This window comes from Neomonachus schauinslandi, chromosome 10 (genome assembly GCF_002201575.2).
Source record: "Neomonachus schauinslandi chromosome 10, ASM220157v2, whole genome shotgun sequence".
In the NCBI taxonomy this organism is placed as follows: Eukaryota; Metazoa; Chordata; class Mammalia; order Carnivora; family Phocidae; genus Neomonachus; species Neomonachus schauinslandi.
The window spans coordinates 20,077,185-20,096,242 of record NC_058412.1 but is presented as its reverse complement, the minus strand read 5'-3'; the positions used below and the strand labels follow the sequence as shown (position 1 = coordinate 20,096,242).

At 39.0% G+C, this 19,058-nt stretch overlaps 1 protein-coding gene across 4 annotated transcripts in view; it reads left to right on the top strand.

Annotated features, from left to right (window-relative positions):
• The window catches only part of DTNB (dystrobrevin beta), a 232,044-nt gene that overhangs the window by 67,328 nt on the left and 145,658 nt on the right, over positions 1–19,058 (top strand). For all 4 annotated transcript variants that reach the window (XM_021697733.1, XM_021697735.2, XM_021697732.2 and 1 more), the window contains exons 7-8: positions 10,762–10,867; positions 13,839–14,005. In XM_021697733.1, coding sequence (XP_021553408.1) covers positions 10,762–10,867; positions 13,839–14,005 — 273 coding nt within the window. The remainder of the gene's footprint in view (positions 1–10,761; positions 10,868–13,838; positions 14,006–19,058) is intronic.

The following is a 19,058-nucleotide window of genomic DNA, read 5'->3' as shown; positions in this document are numbered from 1 at the left end:
CATAATGATTGGATATTTGTATATATTGCAAAACAGTTATCCACCATAAATTTAATTAACATCTGGTGTGAGTCTCATTTTGAGGAAACATCTGACAAACCCAAATGAAGAGATTTCTACAAAATAACTGGCCTGTGCACTTTAAAAATGTCAATGTCATGAAAGACAAAAAAAGACTGAACTGTTCTATGTTACAGGAGTCTAAAGAGAGAAAAAAATGCAGTTTATGATCCAGGATTTTCTTTTGTTATAAAGGACATTATTGGGACATTTGAAAAAAATCTGAATAAATTTTGTAGACTAGATAATAGTATTTTGTCAATAAATGTTAACTTACTGATTTTGATATTTGTATTAAATTAAGAGAATATCTTTGTTTTTAAAAAATGTGATCTGAGGTATTTAAGGGCAAAGGGTCATCCCTTCTGGAGTGTTAACATTTGAGGAATCTGGGTAAGTGGGAAGTTTTTGGGTAACCTTCTTACAATCTTACAGTCTAAAATTACTTAAAAATAAGAAGTTAACATATAAAAAGAACAAATCTAAAGGTTTGAGAACTGAAAGTACATTGTAAACTGGATCCTCCTGACCGGTGATACTTTGATTCACAAGAGCCAAAACCAAGCACACATATACTTTTTTTTACATTTGAAGTTAAGAATTCCTATTTCTCTGAATTCAGACTTTCAAACAATATTTTACAGTTTGTTTGGAGATTACTTATTAGCTTTAGCAACAAAAGTGGTACCCATAATACTGGTGAGTTATTTTTACCAAGCTCTGAGGAGATGTTCTCCCCAAATTTGTATGCATTTGGGCTGATTGTTTTTGTGGAAATTTGTCTCTATACGTTATTTTTTTTCCTCCGTGTAAATGACAATATCAGCCTTTAGCATATTAAAAATAACTGTGTGCTTCAGTTTATTCTAATAAAGTGTAGTTTGCACTTCCCCTCCCCACCCTGAATATGCATTTTTAAATGATGGGAGGCTGTCCATACGTACCCTGGTACAGGAGTGTACTGCAGGTATTAAAACGCCTGGAAGCAATGTGAGTGAGGGTGGGTGTGATAAAGAAACTGCAAACGCTTTTCATTTAGCACTCATCTCACTGCTGCTACTTTCATAGTACCGTTTCATCAAATGGTTGCCCCCACGATACTCGGGTAATCTTGTATAAGACGTACATGTGGCTTTTCACACAAGATGCTTCCTGGAGGTCAGGCTAAAACTTGATCAAGTTCCGGAATGCTACTATTAAGTGTCAGAATGGGGAAGGCAATTTATAGAAAGGCATGTCCGTGAAGAGCAACGTCTGACCAGTGGATGACAATTATGCGGGGTGCTAAACCCAAAGTGACCTTTGATCTACTTGTCATCTGAGTACTATGATGAGACTCTGGAATTGGAGCAGAAGTTTGAAATGTCGAAGAATATACAAAAATTTCCAACTGTTAATCCTAAGAATGCTATCTAGAATTCTCCGGATTACCTTATGACTTTATTATGAAGCTTTTGAACTCACAGCTGACTGTTGCTTCTTATCTGCTTCAGATTCTTAGAAAAAACTCAGTCTTTGTTTTTTGTTTTTTTTAAAAATTTAGTTGTGCTGGTAGTAGTGTTGCCACTGTTTTGTTAGTCCTCTGTCACAAGGCTACCTAGGTTCTTAGGTTTGTGCCAACCCTGTTTTTCTCATATACCTTATTATTATTATTTTTTTATTTATTTTTTAAAAGATTTTATTTATTGGGCGCCTGGGTGGCTCAGCTGGTTAAGCAACTGCCTTCGGCTCAGGTCATGATCCTGGAGTCCCTGGATCGAGTCCCGCATCGAGCTCCCTGCTCAGCAGGGAGTCTGCTTCTCCCTCTGACCCTCCACCCTCTCATGCTCTCTCTATCATTCTCTCTCTCTCAATAAATAAAAATCTTAAAAAAAAAGAGATTTTATTTATTTATGTGACAGAGAGAGACACAGCGAGAGAGGGAACACAAGCAGGGGGAGTGGGGGAGGGAGAAGCAGACTCCCCGCGGAGCAGGGAGCCCGATGCGGGGCTCGATCCCAGGATCCTGGGATCATGACCTGAGCCGAAGGCAGACGCTTAATGACTGAGCCACCCACGTGCCCCATACCTTATTATTTTTAAAATCCACAGTTTTGCAGTATGTGCAATTTCCCAGTAATGTGTGCATTGCATTACAGGAGAAATACTTGAATTTTTTTTAATGATATGAAGAAAATTTACATATTTGTTTATTTTTATATAGCTTGAATTACTTTTTAAAAAACAATTTTGCAAACCTACCCAAAATAAGAGATGTTGGTCTTACATAGTTTTAAAAACACATCAAAAATTAAAAGCATTTATAAATTAATTCAGCAGAACACATCAACTAGAATAGCTAAAATTCAGACTGACACCAAATGCTGGTGAAGATTTGGAGTAACTAGAACTCTCACACAAACCACTTTGGAAGAGGCTCTGGTGGTTTCCTACAAACCTCAACAGATACCTACCCATGATCTGGCAATTCTACTCTTAAGTTTTTCCCACATGAAATAAAAACTTATGTCCACAGAAAGATTTACAAGGATGCTTTTATCAGTCTCCGAAGCATATGAGGTGTCCATAATAAACCACTGGAGTAAAGTTAATTCAAGAAATAAGATGTTTGGAATTTGCTTCAAATTAATCCAGACTGAAGGAAGAGTGAAGGCATAAATTAAAATTAGTCATATGGGGATGCCTGGGGTGGCTCAGTCAGTTAAGCGGCTGCCTTCAGCTCAGGTCATGATCCCGGGATCCTGGGATCGATTCCCGCATCGGGCCTCTTGCTCAGCGGGGAGCCTGCTTCCCTCTCTGCCTGCCACTCCCCTCCGCTTGTGCTCTCTTTCTCTCTGACAAATAAATAAAATCTTAAAAAAAGATTAGTCATACGTTGAGAATTGTTGAAGCTGGATGACAAGCATATTATACTATGGTCTCTATTTTGGTAAATTTAAAAAAATTAATAGAAAAATTAATTCTCATTGTAAATTTGTGATCATGATTATTGTCTGAATAAAGCACAGTGTTAACATAGCACCTCAAGTCTAATATTTTGGTGGGCAGACCAAATATATATATTTTTTTTTTTTTTTTTTTAAAGATTTTATTTATTTATATGACAGAGAGAGACAGCGAGAACAGGAACACAAGCAGGGGGAGCAGGAGAGGGAGAAGCAGGCTCCCCGCGGAGCAGGGAGCCCGATGTGGGACTCGATCCCAGGACCCTGGGATCATGACCTGAGCCGAAGGCAGCCGCTTAACCGACTGAGCCACCCAGGCGCCCAGACCAAATATATCGATTCTTCACTGGTTATTTATTGTTAAAGATTTTATTTATTTGAGAGAGAGAGTTTGTGTGGTGGGGGGAGAAACATAGGGGGAAGCATAGGGAGAGAATCTCAAGCAGACTCCACTGAGAGTGGAGCCTGAGGCAGGGCTCGATCCCACAACCCTGAGATCATAACCTGACCTGAAACCAAGAGTCGGATGCCCAGTGAACTGAGCCACCCAGGCGCTCCTGATTCTTCAATGGTTATCAACTAACAAACTGACTTTAGAGACTTAAAAGTTATTAAAAGCAAGCAGTGAATAGCAGTATTTTAAATTTCTCCCCAATTTTTCTAAACTTCAGAGTTTGGCGATGAATTCTGTTTCTCCTTAAAAAGATGATTGCTATTTGTTGTATTATTTCTTAGGTTTGTATTGACTTTAGTTTGAAGTGTTCAGTCCACCCTGCAGAAGATTTTATTTTTTTTTTATTGTTTTTTAAATGTGTGACATTTATTTTAAATGTGGGGCAGAGGGAGAGGGAGAGAGAGAATCTTAAGCAGGCTCTATGCCCAGCATGGAGCTCATTGCGGGGCTTGATCTCGCCAACCCTGAGATCATGACCTGAGCAGAAATCAAGAGTCAGATGCTTAGCCGACTGAGCCACCCAGGCGCCCCTCACCCTGCAAAGGATTTTAAATTTGATGTCTGTCTTTATGGAAGACTTAAATAGAGTAGGGGAGAGAGGGAGGAGAGAGGGAGATGGGGAAGTAGAGGCAATTTTTCACTCAGTGTTGCAGGGCTCTCCTTGATTCAGAGGGCAGGGGGAAATGGGTAGTGATGGGATTACATTATTGCCGGTGGATTTTACAGAATAGCAACAGTATTTCTCATGCCCGGAGATGTCCTCTGCTTATACTTTGACCAGCATATCCTCTTCTGCTATATGCCAAAATGACTTTTCTTCCCACTGTATCTTTGAAGTGAGATATTTTCTGGATGTTCCGACCTCGTTTTCCTGGACATTGAATAAAGTTTGCTAAGAATTGCCTGGCACATGTATATGTGTCTTTCATAGGAATTCTAATTAGGCAAGTTTTACTGTCTCCATCAGCAGTCCCTCGTTACCATGATAATCTAGTTGGGTTATTGCCACGTTTCATTGATTTGAAGACATTCTTTCACACCTTAATGTCTCTGATACCAAGATACCTCCTATGGCCAGTGACATCTTACAATTGCAGTTGGCCAGGCAGTGGTTATGATCAGTTGTCTTTTCTTGCACACGTGTGAACTTGGTCAGAGCTGTTCCTGTTGTTACTTCAGATGAATTATGCCCACGTTTGATACTGCATGTGTTGTCATTTCAAATGATACTGGCTCACACTGACATGCCAGTAACCCCTGACCTACCCTCTCTTCAACAGAGGCCCTCATATTTCATATCCCAGCTAAAATGGCCCTTCCTCTTTGATGCTCTGAATTTCTCAATGTAGGATTAATTAATTGTTCCTCTTCTGCATTCCCATGGCATGTTTTATCTAGCTCACTTAGGCCCTTCGACTTTATAGCCCCATGACTAACAATGTCTGGAAAATGATTGATGCTTACTAGAAATTTGTTGGATTAAATGATTTAAATTAAATATGGCATGAGAAAGTATCTTTGGCTTGAATTCTTTTTTTTTTTTTTAAAGAATTTATTTAATTATTTGACAGAGAGAGACACAGCGAGAGAGGGAACACAAGCAGGGGGAGTGGGAGAGGGAGAAGCAGGCTTCCCGCCGAGCAGGAGCCCGATGCGGGGCTCGATCCCAGGACCCTGGGATCATGACCTGAGCCGAAGGCAGACGCTTAACGACTGAGCCACCCAGGCGCCCCTTGGCTTGAATTCTAATTCAAAGCTTAAACCTCATGGCTGTACCTACAACGTTGTTGTTTTCATTGATATTTTTTTTTCAAAGGTTTTATTTATTTGACAGAGAGAAAGACAGCCAGAGAGGGAACACAAGCAGGGGGAGTGGGAGAGGGAGAAGCAGGCTTCCCGCGGAGCAAGGAGCCCGATGCGGGGCTCGATCCCAGGACCCTGGGACCATGACCCGAGCCAAAGGCAGACACTTAACGACTGAGCCACCCAGGCGCCCCTTCATTGATATTTTTATTCCATGATTTTCTCAAATGAAACAGTCTTTGCAATGAGGAAAACAGAGTATTTCAGGAGTTCTGATGTTTTCCCCATCTTTTAGCTATATTAAATAAAAATGTCTCTAATAAATAGCGTAGCAACATTATATTGTTGTGTCATTACAAAGTACTTTAATTTTCTTTTTTTTTTTAAGTTTCTTTTTTTTTTTTTTTTTTTTTGACAGAGAGAGACACAGTGAGAGAGGGAACAAAAGCAGGGGGAGTGGGAGAGGGAGAAGCAGGCTCCCGGCAGAGCAGGGAGCCCGATGCGGGGCTTGATCCCAGGACCCTGGGATCATGACCTGAGCCGAAGGCCGACGCTTAACGACTGAGCCACCCAGGCGCCCCAGTACTTTAATTTTCAAAATAAATCTGTGATATGGACAAATTCAGTGTCTAATAATATCAAAAGTTTGGCCCATAGCACTGGTCCTATAACCAGTTAATGTATATTTGCCTTGGTCAGACAGAAAATTTCTAACTCTGCACAAAAGTTTGTATAAAAATGTTTTTAATCCGGAAGATTTAAAAAAATGTTTTTAAGTTTATTAACTATATGTCGTACGTGGTTTAACTGATTATCAAATAAGTTAGGCAATGGATAAGAAATACCTGTTGCCCATAAGGAAATAAGACGTTTTAACGGAAATGACGAGTTTGGGAATTGCACCTGTGATGATCCAATGCTTAAACTAACTTGTTTTCTCATGTTATTTTAGTGATACTGGATTTCTCATTTTTAAGCGATGGTCCCTGTCCCCCTTTAAAACAGGGAAAATGTGGTCATGGGAGGAGGGAAGGAGGTAAGAATGGCTCTAGGGTAATAATTGTCAGTATTGAGGCTTAGAATAACAAAGGGCCGGGAGGTGGGTGACCAAAAAAATGCTCACTTCCAAGAAAAAAATGAGTACACACAAGGATAGAAACAGCCTGTTTTATAGAGGAAGGCAGAGATAAATCATGGTGTCTCTGCTCAGTGGATCAGGCAGCTGTTAAAATGATTAGAAATGAAGACCTGGTTGCAAAACAATATTTAATAAAAAGTTAAGTGAAAAAACATTATATATTTTTGTCTGCCCTGTGTACATAATTACATAGAAGCATATATACATTTGGAGAGAAATATAGCAAAATGAGAATTGTGGGAAAGTGTATTTTTGCAATTTTATTATAGTTTTTGTTATAAATATCATTGTGCTATAAAAATAAGGAGAAATGCAAAGAATGTGTTCAACTCAAGAAAAAAAAACCAAAATAAAACAAAAAAGGAGAAAAAAGAGCCAACCTGTCTTCCACATAGTTATTTACCGAGTCATGGAATTTTGAGCTGGGAATTTTATCTCAGCTATTCTCAAACTTTCTGGTCTCAGGACCTCTTTACAATAAAAATTATTGAGGACCCCAGAGAGCTTTTGTTTATGTGGGTTATACCTATTAGTATTTCTATACTAGAAATTAAATTTGAGAAATTAAAGATATTGATTGTCATTTAAAAATAGCAATGATAGGATGTTTGGGGGCTCAGTTGGTTGGGCGTCCAACTCTTGATCTTAACTCAGGTCTTGATTTCAGGGTCATGAGTTGAAGCCCCGTGTTGGACTCCACGCTTTGCGTGGAGCCTACATGAAAAAAAAATAATGGTAAACCTGTTACATCTTAAATAATACACTTTTATGAAAAATAACTATATATTCCAAAACAAAAATATTTAACAAGTGTGCTGTGGTTTTACATTTTTGCAAATTGCTTTAATATTTGGCTCAATTGAAGGCAGCTGGATTCTCCTATCTGCCTCTCCATTGATTCTGTTGTGATATTTTGTTTTGGTTAAAATATGGAAAGAAATCTGACCTCACACAGGGAGGAGTTGGAAAAGGGAGGAATGCTTTAGTAGTTTTTTCAGATGATTGTGGATATGCCACCTTGCTTCTCGCACACCCCACTGGACACCTATGAGAGACTGAAATTGAAAAGGGCAAATAATGTCTGAGAATTGTTATGAAAATAGTTCTTGCCTCATGGGCTCCTTGAAAATGTTTTAGGGACCTACAGGGCAGCTTCTGACCACACTTTGAGAATCACTGCTCTACCCTTTCAGAGGTGAGAAAACTGAAACCAGAATGTCAAATGATTTTCCCCAAATTACATGGTTTATGGAAGACAGGTTACTTGGACAGAGTTCTTCTGGTTTCATTCCTGATGCTTTTGGAGGACTTCAAAATTATAAAATGACCTTAGGACAACTTTTGTAAACTGACCCTGAGTGTTTTTTTTTTTTTTTTTAAGATTTATTTATTTATTTGAGAGAGCGAGAATGAGAGAGAGAGAGAGTACATGAGAGGGGGGAGGGTCAGAGGGAGAAGCAGGCTCCTCGCCGAGCAGGGAGCCCGATGCGGGACTCAATCCAGGGACTCCAGGATCATGACCTGAGCTGAAGGCAGTCGCTCAACCAACTGAGCCACCCAGGCGCCCAGACCCTGAGTGTTTTTTAATCAGGGTCTTCTGAGATGTCAAATATAATTGTTCCTTTTCATCTTGAAGATTAAAAAAGAAACCTCCATGATAGGTGAATCAAAAGTAGCATTAGGATTATAGGTAGACTTGTAGAAATGCAATTTTAATATAGAAATATTAATTTAAACATACATTTAGTTTTTGGTTACTACCTCTTACTAGCTTCCTAGCATCTTCTTTCTCAGTAATTTTATGTAGACACTTTCATTTATTTGCTTTGTTGCAATTATCTGCATATCCATAATTAGAGGCATTTTCCATATCTGGACCTCCATTTAAATTCTTCGGTGACTTTCTGGTTTTATTTTTAATGTTGTCCACTCATTCCTCTGAGGTTCCACTGAGGTCTCAGAAACATCAGTGACTTGGATACCCGAGTTGGAAAACACTTTGGAAAACTTTATTTAGCCTGATTGAGTAGGTAGTTTTCAAACCTCGCCACCAGAGCACAGCTTTCTTTAGAGGGCCTTTGTATGGTAACTTCCTCTTTATCACCCTCAGTCAGCCCTCTTGCTCGCCCCTTCCCTCACCCTATTCAGTGTTGGCCTCCAATCTCTGTCCTCGATCAGAGGCTTTCCTTCATATTTCTTCATCTTTTTCAAGTTTTTATTGCAAAAGCCTCTTTCTTGTTCTGCCATCTACTTTATCTTCCTTTTTCTGTTCCCTATTTACCAGTTTCTTTTTAAAAAAGATTGTTCTTTTTTTTAAAAAATATTTTATTTATTTATTTGAGTGAGAGAGAGTGCACGAGAGGGGGTAGGGTCAGAGGGAGAAGCAGACTCCCCACTGAGCAGGGAGTCTGATGCGGGACTCCATCCCGGGACTCCAGGATCATGACCTAAGCCGAAGGCAGTTGCTTAACCAACTGAGCCACCCAGGCGCCCTTAAAAAGATTATTCTTAATAAGAATTATCTCCTTACATACAATGGAATCAAGATTCTCATAGTTGCCAGAAAGATACACAAAAGTGAGTCTGTAGTCTCCTGTTTGTATGATGGTAACCATCATTGGAAAAGTGTCGTGATGAACACTTAAATGCTGGAGGCCACCATCCTCCTGACTTATCACCACAGTGCCTTCACTCCTTGCTTCCAGTTTATGGTGAATAGGTTAGTGGTAAAAATCACTTATTTTGTAATACACTGGCAAAATCTTTGGGTCAGCTCTAACTAATTTTATCATTTTTCCCCCCACCAAAATAAAGTATTTTAAAGTTTTATGGGGAAACACCCCATTTTGTAGATCCTGTTATCACTTCAGGAAAAGTGGTGGGACTGAGAACACAGTTCTTGGGAGAGACTGAGATGAAATTCTGGGTACCTTTTGGTGTCTGCTTGTCCCTAGTCCTCAGTCCCTTCCCGTGCCTTGGAATGGTGGGACCAGGACTTGGAAAAGTCCTACTTACTACTGGTCCTGCATCTCCTACCCTCCTGTGTCTGCCCTTTTGTTTCTACCCTTGTTTTGGAATCAAGTCTGAAGTGGGGGCTGAGGTGTCCAAGTTGCAATTACAGAACTCTCACATCTAGTTGTAAGGCACTCCCTTTTCCTCCTTTTTCCTTTCCTTTTGGAGCTGCAAAGGTGTTTTGTGGGTTAGAGGAAATAAAAAGACAATTCATTAATTTGAAAATTGTTGAGAATCTGTTCTATCTACATCACATGACTCTTTTTTCTAGACTGTTTTCTTATTTTCTATGTCCAGTGGGATGTAATTATGCCAGTGTTCCACATGCAGTGGAAGCTTCATATGTATTTGTTTAAAAGAGAGAAATAAAGACAGAACACAAAAATGCAGTCTGCTGGGGAGATGGTGTAATGGGGGAGTGATGGACATTGGATGTTCAGGCTCTATTTTCATCCCTATTGTAACTGTCTTTGTGATTGGGTCAAATTACTTCACTACTCTGTGCTTTAGTTTTCTTTCTGTAAATGAGAAAGTTGTTAAGTGATGTTTAACAATGTTTGCTCCTCACTTTAGTATTTATTCAGTGATTACTTATCAAGTGCCTGTTGTGTGCCTGGCACTGTTATGAAATGCTGGAAATAGAGTAAACAACAAATGGAGTAGTTCCTGCTCTCGCCGATGTTCTGTAATAAGGTGTGGGATGTCTGTCTTCCCTGTGGGTAATAGAAATAGTAATTTGAAGGGCAGCTGAGTTCCAGTCCTCGCTCTGTGTCTGATTTGGGTAGGGCCTTTACAGGTTATTTATTTATTTATTTCCCCCCTAAAGATTTATTTATTTATTTGAGAGAGAGAGAAAGAGAGAGAACAAGTGGGAGAGGGACAGAAGCAGAGGGAGAGGGGGAGAGAGAATCCCAAGCAGACTCCCTGCTGAGTGTGGAGCCTGATGCGGGGCTGGATCCCACATCCTGGAGATCATGATCTGAGCTGAAATGAAGAGTCAGACGCTCAACCCACTGAGCCACCCAGGTGCCCCAGGACCTTTATAAGTCATTTAAATGCTTTGTTCCTTTATTTCTCATCTGTAAGATGAAGATAGTGATACCTCAACTATTTACCTTACACAATTGTTTTAAGACTCAGAATGATGTATGTGGAAATGCATTTGAATATAGCAGTAATGTATAGTGTGTTTCAGTGTCTATAGTAATGTAAAATATTATTGTATTTTGCTATAGAATTTCACATGGAATTCATTACAACTTGGTTGAGAGAATTCTAGATTAACTTAAATTTGGAATTCAGAGATACTTGAATAATATAAAGTATGTTTGTTTTTCTTCTCTTCACAGAAAAAGATAATGCTAAATATGTTTTTAGACACAATGATGGCCGATCCTCCTCCCCAGTGCCTTGTCTGGCTACCTCTCATGCATAGGCTCGCCCATGTTGAGAATGGTAAGCAGAACTTTGATCATTCAGTCCCTTGTGCTTCAGGAAATACATGAACTGATGGTATTTGTAGTGTCCTTAGCTATTACCATTGAAAATTATAATTGACATTTGCTGTCACTGTGTCATTTGAATTTGTGATTTTTAGCTTTCGGAAGAGGGATATTTATTTCTCAAAGAAAAGTAGGGGAAGGGGGCTTATTACTTAGGGTACCAAGAAACAGTAGTATCAGGTCATAAAACTTTGTGGGTCAAACTCCAGGCTTTCCCCCACTGAGAATCACTTGAACCCACCTGATTTAGCCATGACTTCCTTTTTTTCCCCCCTTTAATTTATAAAAGTCACAGTTCTAAAAAATTGGATATATGCAGTATCAAGCACTAAAACTGTAATGATTTTGGAACAGTTTAAAGGAAAATAGCTACGATAGAATTTGGTACTTCACACATCTTCACTTTCTGCCTTTACTGTTTTATCTTGACTTACTCTTGGTATCCTTTCCAGGAATTTGACTTAAATCTTTGTCTTGCTTGGAATTGAAATGGTAGTTATCTCCTGTAACTTCTTAATTCTTTCTTCTATCGCTATCGGTTTATCTCCTTGTTTAGGTTGTGTGAGTTTGTTAAAGGAAAGGCTGTAGTTTCTTATGTAACCTCCTCTCAAGGCTCTTGCCTGTTTCTTATTCTGCCAAAGAGAACCAGTAACAGCTGAGAGGCCCGAAAAAGTAGAGCTCTCTTTTTCCCCTTTGTGAGAATGAAATGCACATCCATACTCTGTCTTTTCCCTCTCTCATCCGTACCTTTTGTTTTTAAACCTCTCAGCTTTTTGCCCCACTGTGGATTTAGTTCACAGGTACCTTAGATTCAGGATTATTTTCTTCAAGGTGTAGAATATCTTGACTAAACTAAAACGGCTAAATTTTTTAACAGGATTTTTGGATAGAGATTTATACTTTTAAATTATTATATTATTATTGAAGTATTATTGGCTCTTTTGGAGGCAATACTTTCAAAGCCTGAAGTGTTTTAGGACTTTCATATTCAGTTTGTTTTCATAAAGTCATTTCTTATCTGCCATACCATATAGAAAGAATCTCATTTGTCCTGATTTTTGTTATCTATATGAACATTTTACTGTGACTTTGTATATAGTGTATTATTTGTTGATTACATTCTTATGAGGTTAGTGATATTTTTCTTAGGGACAGAGAAATAGTATGAACTCTAACATATCTTGAAAATAAAACGTTATCTATCACAATAACATTTATCTACATATCTTAATTTTTATGGTGGGGAAATAAATTCTAAAATTATGGTATTTCTGTATTTCTGTATGGTATTTTTATTGTTGTTTGGGCCCTTTCTATGAAATTCATCACTTGAATTATATTGAAGTTACTACTTATAAGGACAGATATCTATTTAGTTACACAAAAGTTGTACTTTTTATATTGTTTTACTAATCCAAGTGTATCGTGTATAAGATTACTAACATGCGTTCTTCCAAAAAGAATGCTTTTACCAAAACCTGATCTTATTTATAATTGACTGAGTACACTTGATGATCCTCTGCGCATTCTGGTTCTTTCCATTTCCACCTGGTCAACCCATGATACTGTCTAATGTGTGGCTCTTGACTGGTGTAGAAGAGGAGAGAAATCACGCAGATATACATGTTCAACCAAGATAATCAATATACTTGATAATTTAATATTAATGTACATGTATTATTTAATACTAACCAAAAATAATTGTATAGAATTATAAATGCTGGTATGCTGATGTTGCCTATGTTGATGTGAGCTCCAGATTGATTTGGGAGTAGTGTTCTTTGGCGGAACTTTACTAGATTGTAGTTTTATTGTTTTTAATTAAAAAAAATTTTTTAAAGATTTTATTTATTAGAGAGAGAGAGAGAGAACGAGTGAGCAAAAGGTGGGGAGGGTCAGAGGGAGAAGCAGACTCTCCAATGAACAGAGAGCCTGATGTGGGGCTCGATCCCAGGACTCCCGGATCATGACCTGAGCCGAAGACAAACGCTTAACCAACTGAGCCACTCAGGCGCCCCTAGATTGTATAGTTTTAATTTGGAGCACAGATTCTTATTAGCACTTTCATTATTCCTTAGAAATATCTTGATGACAAAAAGCTTGAATTTTTTAGAGGAAGTATGTCCTTTGGAATTCTCATTCCTGATTTTACTTTTCTTACAGTCTTTAATGATTCTGTTACATTGTTTTCCTCACCTAGTACTCATTTTTGTTTTTTGAGCCTTGATGTCCTAGTTAATGTACATTTTTGGAAACAGTACCAAAAATCCTTATTATTGAGATAAGAACTCTTACCTACAACTAACATGGTAATATGTCTAGCCTTACTTTTTTTTTTTTTAAACCAGTTAACCACTTACGCCCAGGTGTGTGATAGCTTTTAATTCAGCCAACATTTGAAGGCTTTCAGTTGAAAGGTACTGTGTAAAATACCATTTTCAGGTAACAGAGACACTTAGTACATCATCTGAGCTCTCACGGATCTCATGTTAGGGAACGAAACAAATGTCTCTGCAACTAACAATGACACATCTCTCTAAAAAGCAACAGGTTTGGGAAATAAATTTTAGACTGAGAAGGCTTCTCTCTCTTCTTTCCTTATATATATATTTATCTGAATTTTGAGAAACACGAGTTTCATTAAAAAAAAAGAAATTGGTTATTTTCTCAGGTGGATTGGAATATAATGTAATAACTTGAGAAACTCTTCTCATCTTTAGGGTTAGGGTTAGGGTTATTGTCTTTCCCTTTTATTCTAGTAAATGGCAGGTTCCGTTAACTAGGAGCCAATTTAGAATTTTCGCTTCTAATTGTTTTCATCTTTGCCTGTGTACGTGAGGTTTGGTTTTCCCCTGTACTGACTTTATTTCTCCAAATGAAAATGCCTTCTTTCCCTCCCCCGCCCCCGCTGTCTGCTTCCGCAGTCTTCCACCCGGTGGAGTGCTCCTACTGCCGCTGCGAGAGCATGATGGGCTTCCGGTACCGGTGCCAGCAGTGCCACAACTACCAGCTCTGCCAAAACTGCTTTTGGCGCGGCCATGCCAGTGGCCCTCACAGCAACCAGCACCAGATGAAGGAGCACTCGTCCTGGGTAATTGCTTTATGTCCCAGCCCGGGTCCTCCGCTGTTACTCTGTCTCCGTGGCGGCCCCGGGCCGGCTTCCGGGTAGATGCCTTGCGAGCGAGGATGCCGGGTAATCTGGTCTTCGCGCTGATGGCCGGCCATGACGGCCATGACGGCCATGACGGCCATGACGGCCATGACGGCCATGACGGCCATGACGGCCATGACGGCCATGACGGCCATGACGGCCATGACGGCCATGACGGCCATGACGGCGTTGGCAAATACCTTGTGCCTCATCACCTGGTTTTATTGGTTTGTTTGTTTTTTTGTTTGTTTATTTATTTATTTTCATCACTTGATTTTAAAAGGAGAATTTTTAAAGTTCCAGGAGATGGGGATATTATTACAGTTGAAGTGGAAAAGTGAGAAGAGTCTTCTTCTTTTAGAATTGTGCGGCGGGGTATCCCCCCAGAGCTTGCTCTCTGGGCTTTAAGTAAGATTTAAAGTTCTTTTTCTCAAGCATATTCGTTTCATGTCTCTAGGGTTTAAATGTTGCACAGAAAGCTGCATGAAATAAAGGAGTTAAATTTTCATCTCTCTGAGGTTGGGGAAATATTGTATCTTACAGTTGCCACATTGATGTCCGTACGTTCAAAAGTAGTCCTTTAAATAACAATATTTGGGTGCAGGACGTGTGATTTTCCTGCGGTGTTTATAAATCACGTAACAAGCTTAGCATCAATCATTTTTCTTCCCTTTTCTCAGTTTATTTTCAGAGTTTTTAAAATGCCATCCGTTTATTTCCCAAAAGTCGTTTTAAAAACTTTTCCCTTTAGTTTTCGTTGGTTGGTCGGTTGGTTTGCTAAAGGGTAGAACAATATATAGGGTCATACATATAATTCAGGATTTAGGTTCTTACCCTTGGTTATCCTACTGGACTTTAAGTATTAGAAAGCTTCAATTACCAGGGGTTTTTTTCTTTCTTTTTTTTTTTTCTAGTTAGCCTTCTTAAAACTCAATCAAGAAAAAAGGCAAGTAAGTTCATATCAGGGATTGGTTTAAAAAAAAAAAACAAACCAAATTTCAACCCACGTGTACACTTTACTTCCTACATCTCTGACATGTTAGAGATAATTTTTTTTTTTAAATCAGATAGGTTTTCAGTTACACTTAACCATAAAATTTCATTAAACTGAACATCCTATCCTAGGTTTTGTTGTGTTGTAAATTCCAGTACTTTTTTGGTTGAGGAGTGATTATTTAAAATTTTTAAACAAGCAATGGAAAAAAAATACAATGTAGTAGTTTCTTTTCTTTTTCATTGAATAGAGATAATCTGTAGATTTTCAAGTTGTTACTTTTCCCTTTCTTAAAGTGCAAGTGTCCCACTTAATTGATTTGTTAATGTTTTTCCCATTGTTTTTTAGAGTCTAACTCTCAACACTGAGATAACTCTTTGCTCTGTTACCACTTAAAATGATTGGATTCATTGGGATATTTCTTCTGACAGTTCTCATTCTAGATGTTGAGGGGAAGTGAGGAACTTGTTCGTCATAGTTTGAACTTGCTCATTTAGCTAATTTGTAGCCCTTTTAAGAAATGGGAATTTTACATTTTTTTTAAAGATAAGTGGCTAAATACTGCTTTATGATTTACAAAGCAGCATTTCATATACTCTTGAATTTTGGCATTGAGTTAAAACACATAAATGAAGGTACAGAAATCACAAATGAATTCTTGTATTTTTGCTTGATCCTCACAACATTCTTGTGAAGTAAGCCATATTCCCATTTGTTATTTTTATTTTAGCTTTGTTGTTTTTTTTTTTATTTCATTCATTGTTGTTATAGTGACTGGAGATTTCAAGAAAAATCAAGTATTATAGGCATGAAGCTGGTGTCAGTTCTGAATTTTGATGAGTATATGCATTATGTGTGACTGATGCATACTGGTAAGGTTTTTTAGCAGTGTGTGTGTGTGTGTGTGTGTGTGTGTGTGTGTATAACTTGTTTTCAAGATTAGAACTGTATGTGCAGTGCCCTTGTTCTTTGAGGAAGATGTGAGTGAATTTTGGGACTGATGTGGGTAAAGAAGATTCCACTAACAAAAAGATGTGTAAATCACTTTAATAGTAATTTCTTTGAAGATTGCCCACTGTGTTTATACTAGTATTTGAATGAATATTTTTCTGTGTTCACAAGAGATAAATTTAGTGTGCATTTAACAAGTTTGTATATGAATTTGTATTGTAGATTTGATAGGTGTTATATTGGTGCTTGGAAGTTTACTTTGATTTTTCCAAAAGTTTCTGTTTAATGTTTTACCTAAGTAACTATGCAGTGTAATTCATTTATTCTTTTAGTCATCATTCATTTGACTTTAAAATATTTTAGGAAAAAAATGCCATGTGGTATCATATCTGTGATTCATTTTGTGCATTCATTATTCATTCATATTATTTGAGCTCCTACTGTGTGGTTCCAGGCACTGTTACAGGCATATAGGGTACATCTATGAACAAATCAGATTCCTGCCCTGTGGGGCTTAAATTTTAAGGGGTATAAAAGAGGTCATTAGGGCTCATTGACATCGCTGTTTTCCTATTTTTGCCGAACATACATCTAGACTAGATTTCTCAGCCTTCCCGTATCTAAGAAGGACCATGTAAATAGCACTTATCAGTGGAATGTGATTGGAGTGATACGTGTCTTCCTGGAATAAGACCGTTAGTAGCTGAGTACCTCTTCTGTTCTCTCTGCCAGCTTAGTGGGGAGAATTTCATTAGGACCCATAGGAGGATAAAACCACAAATGAAAGGAAACTAGGTCCTTGAATGATGGGTGGAGAAGAGTATTCTGACAACCTACTTGACTTTGATGGGAGCAAGAGAGAAACTTTGTGTTAAGCTACTGAGGTTTTAGTTTTTGCTATAGTAGTTGGTACTGGAAGTAGAGTCCTGTTAAAAAAAAACCCTTAAAATCTGTGTCATTGACTTAGCAGTCAAATAGCCCTGATGAGGACACTCATATTGGAGTTGGGAAGGACAGAAACTCGTGTTATGCAGTGGTGACCAATTGAGTTAATTTGTCATCCATGATAACTTAGAAGGCACATTTCGTGCCACCTGAGCTCCAGGTCAAAAGTTGGAAAGGATTGGAGTGTGTGTGTTGGCTGTTTTTTTAGGTATGATGAGAAAGAGATGAGCTTAGGAAAGAATTAGCAAGTTTTCAAGCAAAAAATGAAAGGAACTAGAGAAAGTTCTGACAGTTGGAGCAGTGACAGGAAAAACAGATTGCTTATAGACCCTGGAGCGCCATAGGTAAGAGTTGAGAAAGGCTTTGAGCAATAAAGGCCTAGGGAACTTTCTCAGTTGAAGAAAGGTAGCTTAGTCCTATGGCGAAGATCAGATAAGGGCATGAGTTCTCGTTCTTGGCTGTTCCTCAGAATCACCTTGTTCTCACATATGTAGCTTCTGATTTAATGGGTCAAAGGTATATGAAACCTAGATAAGGCAGTTTTTAAAAGTTCCCCCAAGTGATTCTCTCATGCAGCCAAAGTTGGAAACTGCTGACCTTTTGTTTCATATGGCCTCCAGGTGGCCTCTGTTAGTTCAAAGCAAGAGGAATGGAGGCAAAGACATAAATCAGGCTTGAGAATTATGTCTAGGAAAGGACTTTGTGTGTGGTTACTGGCACTTGGAACTGACTGGAAACAAATAGATCAAAGGCCTACTAAGTTTTTGAGGGAATTGTATATTGGCAAAGGAACCATGAGCCTGCATGTAACAAGCCCTTGACTATTTGAGCTGTAAACCTACTTCTTAAGGATCCAGACCTTGCTCTGGGAAGAGATGGGTTATGAAGGTTATACAGCCCCTAGGGAGGGCATGCCAGAGCCCACTTTGCCAAGGAGGAGATTGGATAAGGAAGAACCTCCTGCTCGTGTTCCTTCATTGTGTAGTGGAACTGGGGAGGGTGGGTGCAGATAATTTGCCGTTTGTTCCTAGTTTGCATCATAAAGAGCTACACATGGTCTTGTTAAAGAAGACTTCGATGTACCCAGAGGCCCTGGACTTGTCTTTAGATGCACTGACTAAATGGGACCTCAGGTTTTCTCTTGCGAGAGATTTAAGTGTGTTTTATGTGTAGAAAGAGGAGGAAAAAGGTATTTCATGATTAGAATTACTTACCAATATCCATGTTTTCCTTCTCTTCCTGGACCTACACCTAGGTGATATAGCCCATCCTCCTTGCAGCCCGATGGGGCCATATGACTAGTTCTCACCAGCGGAATTTATTTGCAAGTGATCTGTGTTACTTCTGGGTCAAGGCTGTTTTAAGCAGATGTGTCCCTCTCATCTTCTCTTTACCCTTCTCACTCCCAGTAGACACTGGCCACATGGAAGGATCTCCAAAGAAACAAGTAGAGGCAGATGTACTTAGATGGGTATCTGGTAGATGGATCAGAGCCCCTCAGCCAATTTACACTGGACTCGCACATGAGCAGGAAATCAGAAAGCAGAATCCAGAGTATCGGGTCATAGAGGCTGTATTGAGAAAGTGAGATTTGAGCGTGTCTTGGGTGTCTGCTAGCAGACATCTGGGGAGGAGGAGGCATTTTCAGCATGGAGTCTGAGGGCAGGAGTGTGCTTCTGAGTTCAGGGAACAGCAGAGAAGCCTGTGTGCCCAGAGTGGAGTCAATAGGAGGAGGAGGACTATAGGAGAGGAGGTCAGATTGCTCACAGGGGCCGTGCTGGCCATTGTAAGGATGTTGGCCTTTGCTCTAGGGAAATGAGGAGTCTTTAGAGAGTTTTGAGTAGAAGAATGGTATGGCTTGATTTATCTTTTAAAATGATCAGGCTGGATAACATGTAAAGGGTAAAGTGGGAGGAAAAGATAGAAGCAGAGAGACCATTTCAGGAGAAATGATTGCAGTCATCAAAACCAAATGCGGTAGGATGGTGGTAGTCAGGTGGTGACAAGGGTGGAACGAGGATGTACTTTAAAAATTGCCTGATGGGTTGGATGTGGCTTGGGAGAGAACAGGAGTTAAGATTTTGTCCTAAACAACTAGAAGGA